At 49.4% G+C, this 12,218-nt stretch overlaps 3 protein-coding genes across 4 annotated transcripts; 2 read left to right on the top strand and 1 right to left on the bottom strand.

Annotated features, from left to right (window-relative positions):
• The first annotated feature begins 276 nt into the window (after positions 1 to 276).
• Positions 277 to 3,451, top strand: eef1b2 (eukaryotic translation elongation factor 1 beta 2). The gene is made up of 7 exons (XM_034866302.1): positions 277 to 545; positions 1,787 to 1,909; positions 2,026 to 2,161; positions 2,514 to 2,580; positions 2,771 to 2,896; positions 3,106 to 3,173; positions 3,329 to 3,451. The coding sequence occupies exons 1-7, from the start codon at positions 466 to 468 to the stop codon at positions 3,413 to 3,415; spliced, it is 687 nt and encodes a 228-aa protein (XP_034722193.1). The 5' UTR covers positions 277 to 465; the 3' UTR covers positions 3,416 to 3,451.
• A 375-nt stretch (positions 3,452 to 3,826) lies between these two features.
• On the top strand, positions 3,827 to 9,942 carry zdbf2 (zinc finger, DBF-type containing 2). Of its 2 annotated transcripts, none has more exons than XM_034866305.1 (12): positions 3,827 to 3,920; positions 4,417 to 4,494; positions 4,578 to 4,606; positions 5,115 to 5,145; positions 5,457 to 5,541; positions 5,610 to 5,752; positions 7,376 to 7,647; positions 7,821 to 8,098; positions 8,233 to 8,358; positions 8,513 to 8,832; positions 8,929 to 9,058; positions 9,162 to 9,942. In XM_034866305.1, the coding sequence occupies exons 3-12, from the start codon at positions 4,594 to 4,596 to the stop codon at positions 9,930 to 9,932; spliced, it is 2,169 nt and encodes a 722-aa protein (XP_034722196.1). In that variant the 5' UTR covers positions 3,827 to 3,920; positions 4,417 to 4,494; positions 4,578 to 4,593; the 3' UTR covers positions 9,933 to 9,942. The 2 variants fall into 2 exon arrangements, with proteins under 2 accessions (XP_034722196.1, XP_034722197.1); XM_034866306.1 differs by having other exon boundaries at positions 7,953 to 8,098.
• A 255-nt stretch (positions 9,943 to 10,197) lies between these two features.
• Positions 10,198 to 12,035, bottom strand: LOC117941211 (dystrotelin-like). The gene is made up of 4 exons (XM_034866299.1): positions 11,568 to 12,035; positions 11,329 to 11,470; positions 10,395 to 10,983; positions 10,198 to 10,305 (listed from the first exon to the last, which is right to left on the bottom strand). The coding sequence occupies exons 2-4, from the start codon at positions 11,464 to 11,466 to the stop codon at positions 10,202 to 10,204; spliced, it is 831 nt and encodes a 276-aa protein (XP_034722190.1). The 5' UTR covers positions 11,467 to 11,470; positions 11,568 to 12,035; the 3' UTR covers positions 10,198 to 10,201.
• Between the last annotated feature and the right edge of the window lie 183 nt (positions 12,036 to 12,218).

The following is a 12,218-nucleotide window of genomic DNA, read 5'->3' on the forward strand; positions in this document are numbered from 1 at the left end:
CAGAAAGACAGAGAGAGACAGACAGACACACAGTCTCGCTCTCTCGCACACACACACAGAGACACACACACACACACACACACACACAGTCACACACATCCTCTCTCAGAAAGACACAGAGAGAGACAGAGAGACAGACACACACACCTCGTTATGTTTTCTCTCTTTGTGACATCGTTGGTCTTTCTGTTCATTTATCTCTTTATTTTCACGTTATTTTGTTTATGTTGACATGTAATTACTTCATATCGCCTGATGTGAAGTAAACTTTATTTTATTCAACACAAGCAAGGAAACAACGGATCTTAACTTTTCTATGAGTTCCTCCAGAGTCAGCGGGGAGGAGCAGCAGCGGTGACCGGCGAGGAGGGGTCTGTCCCGGGTATAAAACCGGCTCTTCCCGCCTCCTCCATCCTTCTGCTCCTTGCTCCTCCGGCGACTCCTTCCTCCGCGGATCGTCTCAAAATGGGTTTCGGTGACTTGAAATCAGCCTCCGGGCTCAAAGTGCTGAACGGTTTCCTGTCGGATCGCAGCTACATCGAAGGGTTAGTACGGCAGAAACCGGAGAAACACGTTAAAATCGGCAGAAAACACGTTAAAATAGAAAGTAGAAAACTCTGGAAATTATCCGGAGCTCTGCAACCGTCAGCCATCTTGGCTCCGCGCTGAGCCCTTAGCCTATGAAGCTACGGATTCATCTACGGCCGGTAAATTAGGAGCAATATCGGGATTTGGGTTATAAAAAACACTCGAGGAACGAACACACGTTTTCTGAATGACAGTAATTAACACACTATTAGTATTATAATAATCCACAATTTATTAGCTTTTATGTAACTTCCGGCTGTATCTGTATCCCTTCTAGTCACCACCTGAAGCTAAAGGCTAACAGATACGGCAGTTTCGGCTCTATTTTTGACTATTTAAGTTGAGGAAACATTGTAATTCAGGTAAAGCCTAACATATGAACTGACATGTGCGTCCTTGTTTACAGTAATAAAGACATACATATATATATATATATAATCTTAGTCCACATTTTAGGAGCTTTCACGTAACTTCCGGCCATAGCTGAATCCCTTTAGCCCCAACCTGAAGCTAAACGCTAACAGCTACGGCAATAACTATTCAGTTTTGGCTCTATTTGTGACTATTTAAGTTGAGAAAACTGATCGCAGTTTAGGTTAAAATATTCATATGAACCAATGTGTGTTTCCGGGTAAAATAAATCAAATGTGTATTTTCTATTTAGCGGTTTAGCGGTACATTAGCTAGCGGTACGCTAGCTAGCGGTTAGCAGAGTATTAATGTTTTAAATGACCCGCAATAAGCCTCCTCCTCTCTCTAATTGTCTGAAATAAGAGTCTCCACTGACGGGAGAAGAGTTAAAGCTCAGTTCCAGTTCGGGTTCATTAGCTTTTGATATGAAGAAGTAGCTCCATGCTAGTGTTAGTGTGGAGCCACATGGGGATAACATGCTAGCTCAGATGCTACATGAAGTCTGCAGAAACCCTTTTAAAGACCTAAATAAATATGTGACTGATCAATAATAAGTAGTTTTGTTGAATGTGACCATGTTAACACTAAAATCTGAAATTCGAGATTTTAATATGTATTAAAATGTCCTGAAATGTAATTATTAAGAACATCCGGGTATTTAGACACATAGACTATTCTGTGACTGAATAACCTTAATAAAAGTAGTCCCTAAATACCCTAATAAAAGGGGTCCCAAAAAGCCATAACAACCCTAATAACAGCATGGCTTGACTGTTTCCTGTCCCAGGTTTGTCCCGTCCCAGGCAGACGTGGCGGTGTTCGAGGCGATTGCGGCGCCACCGGCGGCCGAGCTGTGCCACGCCCTGCGCTGGTACAACCACATTAAGTCGTACCAGAGCCAGAAGAACAGGTGAGGACACCACCAGGTGTGTCACATGATCTCAGAGTAAGCCCTGCACCCTCCCAGGTGTTAGAGGACAGCTGTGTGTGACATGATCACAGGGTAACCCCGCCCCCCCGTGTCAGCCTCCCAGGTGTGAAGAAGCCTCTGGGGCAGTACGGGCCCGCGGGCATCGCCGACACCACCACAGGCCCAGCCCCCGCCGCCGTCTCCAAGGACGACGACGATGACGACATCGACCTGTTCGGCTCTGACGAGGAGGTGAGGCGGTTACCTGAGAGCCGTGTGCAGACTTGATGATGATCTAACTCACCATCTTTCGGCTGAAGCTGTGATGTCACTTAACGATCTGAAAGCTCTGCACATAAAAAGTAGTGATTATTTACATGGAGTCTGGTGGAGATATGCTGCTCTATACATGCTAAAAGTAGTGATTATTTACATGGAATCTGGTGGAGATATGCTGCTCTATACACGCTAAAAGTAGTGATTATTTACATGGAGTCTGGTGGAGATATGCTGCTCTATACACACTTAAAGTAGTGATTATTTACATGGAGTCTGGTGGAGATATGCTTCTATCTATATAAATGTTCCCTGTGTTGTCTGGCAGGAGGACGCCGAGGCCGCCCGTCTGAAGGAGGAGCGTTTGGCAGAGTACGCCGCCAAGAAGTCTAAAAGTAGGTCCCGCCCCTCGCTCTTACACTACCGGTGATTGGCCAACTCTTGATGATGAACCAATCACCATCTTTCGGCTGAGTTCCTGATGGACGCCATGTTTTACCTGAGAGAGTCTGTGGTGCCGCCCCGGCTCTTGGGCCCAGGCTGTTTCCATGCTAACACCCCCCTGCCTCTGTCCTCTCCTCCCAGAGCCCGCCCTCATCGCGAAATCTTCGATCCTATTGGACGTGAAACCGTGGGACGACGAGACGGACATGGCGAAGCTGGAGGAGTTGGTTCGTAGTATTCAGATGGACGGACTGGTCTGGGGACAATGTGAGGACAATAAACACGTTATACTACACAATATATACACATTATACTGCAGTATGTATGCAGAGACGATGAGAGATGATGCTGTAACTCACCATCTTTCGGCTGAAGTAGTGATGTCACTCTAACAATCTGAAAGCTCTGTGCGCACACACACACCTACGCATTAATCTGATGACTTTATTTATTAAGTGATGTTGTGCTGTTTTCAGCCAAACTGGTTCCCGTGGGTTACGGCATCAAGAAGCTGCAGATCGGCTGCGTGGTGGAGGACGACAAGGTGAATATCACTGGTACTAATACACCCTAGTAGTGATCATAGTAACCCACTGGTACTGCAGTACTAATACAGTGTAGTGTAATCCACTGCAACATCCAGATCCTGTAGTGTGTGTGTGTGTGTGTGTGTGTATTTACCTGTATTTTTACTTCCAGGTGGGGACAGACCTCCTGGAGGAACACATCACGGCATTCGAGGACTTCGTCCAGTCGATGGACGTCGCTGCTTTCAACAAAATATAAACCATGTTAATAAAGTTATTACGAAGCACTTCAACATCGGGCTCCTTATTATATTTAATCTCTCCTTCACTGACTTATTATATATTATTATTCGCACCAATCTGAGGGAGTTTAACTTAATCATGGGAATGGAAAATATCCCTGTCTGGTTCTGATAATCCACGGTTCTGCTTTTATTTTGAAAAATGTTTTTTTCACTTTTACACGCTTGAAATACAAAATATATGAAACGATTACATCAGTTCTATGTGAATGATTAAAATATTGATATGGAAGTTAAATCTGGCTATACATTTCATCATGACGTGTTTCCTGAACCCTAAAACCCTCAAAGTGATGAATAATAAATATATCTAAAAAGAGATGAGGGTGCCCTTCCGGCCTGTGCCGCCGGTGGCGCTGTGTGCGCTTCTGCCGCGAATGGAGCAGCAGAAGAACCCGACCGGAAGCTAAGCCCAGCGGTGGAGCGCGAACGGCGGGAAGAAGGTTTACAACAACAAAACAGGTGATCGAACCGATCGGTTATCGATTAACGACCACGTCATTCAGCCCGAGCAACCAGTTTGTCCGTAGCGCGGCTAGCAGCATGCTAACGGCTAACGGTGGGGACACGTCACTGCCAGCGCCGTCGCCATGGTTACTAGGAGTCAGGCCCGATCTGGAGTTAACCCGTGTTAACGTAATAACCCGGGTTAAGCCGGAGCCGTTACTCTGTTAGCCGAGTTAGCTTTAAACAAAGGAAGCCAATCAAAGCGCAGATAAAGGCAGCTGCCACGCTCTGATTGGCTCAGAGCAGAGATACAGGCTGCCGCAGCGCTCTGATTGGCTCAGAGCAGAGATACAGGCTGCCGCAGCGCTCTGATTGGTCTCCGTCACAAAGACCTTACACTACAAGTACCTCATAAAAATGTATTAGACTTTCTTATGTTGATTTATTAACAAAGTTTTGTGTTTTTCAATATGCAAATGAGGCGTTTCTAAGGCTACGGTTCTGTCTGAAGGCTCATGGACCGGTCACCATTGGTTACAGAATGGAGCGCTCAGATTGGATGGAGCACTCACTGAGGCTCCGCCTCCAGGTGGAAAGACTCAGTCATACTAGTAGTGTTTTAATACTAATACTAATAATATTGGTGATAATATTAATGTTAATGTGTTTCAGATCTCCTGTCAGCAGCATGTCTGATGAAGGTAAACACACAAAAACACACAGATACTATTTATTATATCATTCAATGCACTGACTCTCTCTCTCTCTCTCTCTCTCTCTGCCTCTCTCTCTCTCTCTCTGCCTACCTGTCTGCCTGTCTGTCTCTCTCTCTGCCTGCCTGCCTGTCTCTCTCTCTCTCTCTGCCTACCTGTCTGTCTGTCTGTCTCTCTCTCTGTCTGTCTGTCTCTCTCTCTGCCTGCCTACCTGTCTGTCTGTCTGTCTCTCTCTCTCTCTGCCTACCTGTCTGTCTGTCTCTCTCTCTTTCTGCCTACCTGTCTGTCTGTCTGTCTCTCTCTCTCTCTGCCTACCTGTCTGTCTGTCTGTCTCTCTCTCTCTCTGCCTACCTGTCTGTCTGTCTCTCTCTCTGCCTACCTGTCTGTCTGTCTCTCTCTCTGTCTGTCTGTCTGTCTCTCTCTCTCTCTCTGCCTACCTGTCTGTCTGTCTGTCTCTCTCTCTCTCTGCCTACCTGTCTGTCTGTCTGTCTGTCAGGTGACCAGAGGAAGGATGAAGACTTCTCCAGGTGAGTTTACCTGTTGATTATTGCCATCGTTGACATCAGATCCAGATTCCGCCGCCAACCAAACTCTGTTCAGTTTTCTCTGAATTTAAGAAAAACAACAACACGTGACACTTTAGAAGCTCGTTAAATTCTATATATGAAACAGGTACCTGTACTTTACTTTTTAAAATACAAGTACCATTTTCTACTTCTACTCGCTACATTTCAGGAGTAAAACATTGTATTTTAAATTCCAAAATAAAAGATTATTTCATACACAGTGTGCGGCTAAAATGTGTGTTTATTTACATGGAGTCTGATGTGTTTGGCAGGATGTGGGCGGAGCCTGAGCCAGGTCCGTCCAGCAGACAGGGGTACTGTGGCTACTGCAGAGTCCTCTACAGCAACCTGGACCAGGTACAGTCAGGCCAGTACAGGCCAATCACAGTCCAGACACGTTAATGACATCACATCTCTACTCTCAGCACCTGTCCAGTCTGCGACACCTGGACTCTGTTCGTGCGTCCAACCGGGGAACCGTCTCCGCCGGCAGCAGAGCAAAGCTAACGCTACTGGAGCGCTTCCTGCAGGACGTCCTGAAGCACCACCCGCACAACTACCACTCCAGGTACCAAAACAAACGCACCCAAGCAGCTACCACTCCAGGTACCAAACCAAACGCACCCCAGGTACCAAACCAAACGCACCCACACAGCTACCACTCCAGGTGCCAAAACAAACACACCCATGACCGAAACAAACACCCACACGGCTACCACTTCAGATAAAGAAACAAATGCATTTAGGTAAACGAAACAAAAGCACCCCTGCCTTTGACGCTTTTTTCGATGCTTGCTTTCAATTTTTTGATATTCTCTCATGTCTCCATCAGCAGCAGCAACAGTAGTAGTAGTAGTAGTAGCAGCAGCAGTAGTCGTAGTAGTAGTATTGATATCCTCTCATGTCTACATCAGCCAGCAGTAGTCGTAGTAGTAGTAGTAGTATTTTCGATATCCTCTCATGTCTCCATCAGCAGCAGCAACAGTAGTAGTAGTAGTAGTATTAGCAGCAGCAGCAGTAGTATTAGTAGTAGTACTAGCAGCAACAGTAGTAGTAGTAGTAGTATTTTTGATATCCTCTCATGTCTCCATCAGCAGCAGTAGTTGTAGTAGTAGCAGTAGTAGTAGTAGTAGTAGGAGCATTAGCAGCAGTAGTAGTATTAGTAGTAGTAGTAGTAGCAGCAGTATTAGCAGCAGCAGCAGTAGTAGTAGCAGCAGCAGCAGTAGTAGTAGCAGCAGCAGCAGCAGCAGCAGTAGTATTAGCAGCAGTAGTAGTAGTAGTAGCAGCAGTAGTAGTAGTATTAGCAGCAGCAGCAGTAGTAGTAGCAGCAGCAGCAGCAGCAGCAGCAGTAGTATTAGCAGCAGTAGTAGTAGTAGTAGCAGCAGTAGTAGTAGTAGTAGTAGCAGCAGCAGTATTAGCAGCAGTAGCAGTAGTAGTAGTAGTAGTAGTAGTAGTAGTAGTAGTAGTAGTAGTAGCAGCAGCTGCAGTAGTAGTAGTAGTAGTAGCAGCAGCAGTAGTAGTAGTAGCAGCAGCAGTAGTATCAGCAGCAGTAGTAGCAGCAGCAGCAGCAGCAGCAGTAGTAGTAGTAGTAGTAGTAGTAGTAGTATTAGCAGCAGCAGTAGTAGTAGCAGCAGCAGTAGTATTAGCAGCAGCAGCAGTAGTAGTAGCAGTAGTAGTAGTAGTAGTAGTAGCAGCAGCAGCAGCAGCAGCCGTAGTAGTAGTATTAGCAGCAGCAGTAGTAGTAGTAGTAGCAGCAGTTTTAGCAGCAGTAGTATTAGTAGCAGCAGCAGCAGCCGTAGTAGTAGTAGTAGTAGCAGCAGTATTAGCAGCAGTAGTATTAGTAGCAGCAGCAGCAGCAGTAGTAGTAGTAGTAGTAGTAGCAGCAGTATTAGCAGCAGTAGTATTAGTAGCAGCAGCAGCAGCAGCAGTAGTAGTAGTAGTAGCAGCAGTATTAGCAGCAGTAGTATTAGTAGCAGCAGCAGCAGTAGTAGTAGTAGCAGCAGTATTAGCAGCAGTAGTATTAGTAGCAGCAGCAGCAGCAGTAGTAGTAGTAGTAGCAGCAGCAGTAGTAGTAGTAGTAGTAGCAGCAGTATTAGCAGCAGTAGTATTAGTAGCAGCAGCAGCAGCAGTAGTAGTAGTAGTATTAGTAGCAGCAGCAGTAGTATTTTTGATATTCTCATGTCTCCATCAGCCCGTCTCACGCCGACCTGCCGCCAGCCTCCGCCCCCCCGATGACAAAGGACCAGCTAAACGACGACTGCCGGGATCATCTGGGAGATGCAGAAGGGGCGGGTCCAGAGAGGCTGTCTGCACCAATCGGAGAGCAGCAGGAAGAATGTCCCGCCCTCGCAGTGCACACACAGACTCCGCCCCCCGTCCACAGAAAGGCACACAGGAAAACCAACCGGAGGAAAACCAGCAACGCCTCGTGTTCCTCGCAGCCGCACAGGCGTCTAGACCCAGGTCAGTCTCGACCCTCCAAAGATCTGGTCCTCCAGGTGGTCGGGTTAGTCCTTTATACTGAACTAGTTCAAGATCTGGTCTGCTTACGGAGGAAAAACATGATCCTCCAGGTGGTCGGGGTAGTCTTTTATACTGAACTAGTTCTTTTTCCTTTGTTGTCTGCTATAATACAGACCCTGGTCCTTCAGTCCCTGGTCCCTCAGACTCTGGTCCCTCTACAATCCCTGGTCCCTCTACAATCCCTGGTCCCTCAGTCCCTGGACCCTGTGCAATCCCTGGTCCCTCTCCAGTCCCTGGTCCGTCAGACCCTGGTCCCTCTCCAGTCCCTGTTCCCTCAGTCCCTGGTCCCTGGTTCCCCTGGCTAATCTGGCAGAAGCAGAGGAGGAAGGTCCAGAAGGAGGAGGCGTTCTCGTCGGACCACAGTGACTCTCTGGACCGGACCATTGAGGAGGTCTGTTCCTGTACTGCTACCGTCTCTCTAGTTCTGGTTCTAGGACTAGTTCTAGTTCTAATAACGCAACGTCGGTAGTGTTCTGGTTCTGGTTCTAGTACTGGTTACTGAAACATGTCTGTGTTGAACGTCAGGTGATCCAGATGTGTTGCCATGGTGACACTTCCCCTCGCTGCCCGCAGGAGGAGACGGAGAGCTTCCACCTCAGCCTCCCTGTCTCCATGGAAACCCAGAGCAAGGACTGGGACTCACCTGTACAGGTAACCTGGAGGTGGTCTCAAAGTACAGGGGCCAGTAGACCAGTGAGTCCCAGTAGACAAGTGAGTCCCAGTAGACCAGTAAGTCCCAGTAGACCAGTGAGTCCCAGTAGACCAGCAGTTCTCAGCTGGATGTTCTGGGTGTTTCTGTTTCCAGGTGCGCGCCAACTCACCTGTCCAAGTGGGCCAAGCGGGGGGGCGGAGCCTGGTCCATCTGATGGAGGCCCAGGTGCAGCTGGAGGACCCGGTCTACTCAGACCGCCTGGACTCCGCCCTCCAGGGGGGCGGGGCCACCGACGGCTTCCTGGCGCTGCCGATAGACCAGGTGCTGCCGGCGCCGCAGCATTTCCCAGAATCCTTCAGGGGAAAGAGCTGGGTGCAGATCCAACGGGAGGACGAGGAGAAGGTGGAGGACCTGGTCCAGCAGTTCAGACGGGGGGGGTTCCTCTGCTACTTCGACTCAGAGTCTCTGGCCAGGTACACACACACACACACACACACACACACAGTTTTTGTGTTCTTTGATGTTTATAATCTCAGAGACTCACCTGTAATGGGACTTTTATTTTGTAGGTACGGTCGGAGGAGGAACAGGAAGAAGGCGGAGCCAGACTGCAGCGCCCTTCCCTCATTGGACGGTGTTGAGGTCTCTGGCTTCAGGAAGAGAAGGAGGCGGGGCTTCAGAGTGGCGTCCAGGTGTCAGGTGAGCAGGGCGGTGTAGCCGGGGTGACCAGGTATCAGGGGGCGGGGTCCAGATATCAGGGGCGTGGCTTACGATATGTAACGTTCCTGTTTTGTTTCTCCAGGTTGTCAAAGTGAGCCGAAGCACTCAGACCCTGCGATTGGTCGTCCCGGCAGTTCGTGAGGCCCCGCCCCCCAGTGTCTCAGCAGCCAATAAGGAGCCAGCTGAGCGGACCCCGGTGGCGCGGCCATGGCGCTCTCTGCCTGCATCGTATCGCGCCGTTGTCACGCCGCTGCAGCCGTGCAGCCAACTGCTCTTCCTGCTCTGCTCACCCTCAGGCCCCGCCCCCCTTGGCACGCTGTCAGGCCCTGCACCCTCCGGCACAACGTCAGGCCCCGCCCACAGGCGCTGCCGCAAGAAGACGCGCCCGCTGGAGCGCCGCGGGTCGAAGGTCACGTACAAACCTCTTCCTTTCAGCTTCTACGAGCCCGGCAGCAACCGTATCCTTAGCAACGCTCCCAGAGGTGTCCTGCGACCGCGTGGCCCCGCCCCCCGCGGCCCCGCCCCCATCTGCCCGCCCCCCTGTGTCCGTCAGCTGTTCCGCAGTCTGAGCCCGGACCTGAACGCCGACTCGTTCTCTCTCAGCGCGCTCGGTGACAAACAGGAAGCGGCAAGGAGGCGGGGCCGGGGACCCCCCCCGGCCCCCCGGGGCAGGTCAGAGCGGAGGAGGGGAGGGGGGAGGGACAGGACACGCCCACCTCCCGCCAAGAGAAGAACCAGCTCCCCGGCGGCGCCCAGACAGCCGAAGAGGGACGGTCTGCGGCGGGGGGGGGCGTCAGAGCCCCGCCGGGGGCGGAGCCGCAGGGGGCGGGGCTCTGAGAGGAGGCGGAGCTAGAGACACACACACACCCCTCCACCAGGGTTATTCCCTGCAGCCCCTGAACACAGCAGCTGTCTGAACGATGCGTTCACTGAAGTCGGGACGTTCCAGTGATTTAATCAAATACATTTTGAACTAATTTTTTAATGAAATTATTTAAAATTGATTTAAAAGTTTTTTGTAAACATTTTGATTTTATTTTGATTTCTATTCTAAACAAAAACATGAAAGTATTTTATTAAAATGTCTGTTTTCTACAGTCTATATAACATATTAAACATCTCTTATAACCGTAACTGGGTGTCTGTTGTCACGGCGACCGCCAGTCGCTGAAGAGAAGCTCCCACCTGATTGGCTGCCTGCAGAAGCTCCGCCCCCTTCCTCCCATCTGGACACAAAGAAAAATATGTTTTAGGTCTCTCTGTCTGTCTGTGTCTCACCTGTCTGTCTCTGCTTGCCTGTCTGTCTGTGTCTCACCTGTCTGTCTCTCTGTCCTCCTGTCTGTCTGCAGCTCCGTCTTCAGTCTCTCCACGGTCTCCTGCAGCAGCTCCTCTGGACTCCACATCCCACAATTCTCTGCTTCACACACACAGCTGTCCACAGCTTGTAGTTCTTCATGGTGCATTGTGGGAGAGGGAGTTTGTAGTTCTTCCCAGTGCTTTGTGGGAGAGGGAGTTTGTAGTTCTTCCCAGTGCTTTGTGGGAGAGGGAGTTTGTAGTTCTTCCCAGTGCTTTGTGGGAGAGGGAGTTTGTAGTTCTTCCTCGCTCCACTCGTCCTCCGTCTTCAGAAACTCTTCTTCTGGGTTTCTCTCAGAGTCTGAAGGTGGCGTGAAGTTTTCTCTCTCTGTGTCCTTTGTGGCCTCCATGTCCTCCCTTTCCTTTGTGGCCTTTGTGTCCTCCCTTTCCTTCGTGGCCTCCATGCCCTCCCTTTCCTTTGTGTCCACCATGGCTTCTGTGTCCTCCATCTCCTCTGTGGCCTCCATGTCCGCCATCTCCTCCCTGTCCTCCGTGCTGGCGTTCTGTAGCATGTTGTCGGCTTGATGTTGAGTGTCCATCTTGTTCAGAGCCTGCAAAAAGACAGAAAATCAGGGAATGGAGACAAGTGAACTACAAGTCCCAAGATGCATTTCACTTGTTCAAGATACTGATAGTTGAACATAAACAGCCGGGAGTCACCATCACCAAACTCCATGTAACTAATCACTACTTTTAGCATGTATAGAGCAGCATATCTCCACCAGACTCCATGTAAATAATCACTACTTTTAGCGTGTATAGAGCAGCATATCTCCACCAGACTCCATGTAAATAATCACTACTTTTAGCATGTATAGAGCAGCATATCTCCACCAGACTCCATGTAAATAATCACTACTTTTAGTTTGTATAGAGCAGCATATCTGTGTGTTTACCTGAGAGAGGGTTTGCTGCAGACGGAGGTTGTGTTCTCTCAGCGTTTCCATTGTAACCTCCATGTCCGAGCACCGGTCCTCCAGGAGGCCCTGCTCTGATTGAACGGTGAGCCGAAACGCCTGCATCTGCTGCTCCATCAGCCTGGAGACACACCAACAAAGAAGAAGGCTGGAGTCAGTTTATCATCTTCTACAAGAGCTTTAGCTTCTGTCTGTCTGTCTGAAGAAGAGTTTCTCACCATCTGTCTCTCTGCAGGTTTCTGACTTCAGTGAGTAGAACAGACGCCTAAACACCAACACATTATTAATATCATCATCATCATTATTATAATTATTATATCATCATCGTCATCATCATTCAGCAGCATTAACCTGCGGCGGCGGCGTCACGTCGTCCGTCTGCAGAGCTTTGGACGAGCATGACGGCAGTGATGCATCATGGGCAACATCTCGCAGTGATGCATCATGGGCAACATCTCGCAGTGATGCATCATGGGCAACATCTCGCAGTGATGCATCATGGGCAACATCTCGCAGTGATGCATCATGGGCAACATCTCGCAGTGATGCATCATGGGCAACATCTCGCAGTGATGCATCATGGGCAACATCTCGCAGTGATGCATCATGGGCAACATCTCGCAGTGATGCATCATGGGCAACATCTCGAAGTGATGCATCATGGGCAACATCTCTGTCATGAGTCTCCGCTGACTCCGCCCTCTTCCTAGATCGCCGTGCCAACAGGTGGTGACAAGCGCTATCCACTAACGACGACAGAGACTCTCTCCAGGTCGGCTGGTGGGAAATATACAGACTCTTATTGTGAAGGGACAGAGAGACAGACAGGCAGAGAGACAGACTCTTATTGTGAAGGGACAGAGAGACAG

Source organism: Etheostoma cragini, unplaced genomic scaffold (assembly GCF_013103735.1).
Source record: "Etheostoma cragini isolate CJK2018 unplaced genomic scaffold, CSU_Ecrag_1.0 ScbMSFa_4657, whole genome shotgun sequence".
Lineage (NCBI taxonomy): Eukaryota > Metazoa > Chordata > Actinopteri > Perciformes > Percidae > Etheostoma > Etheostoma cragini.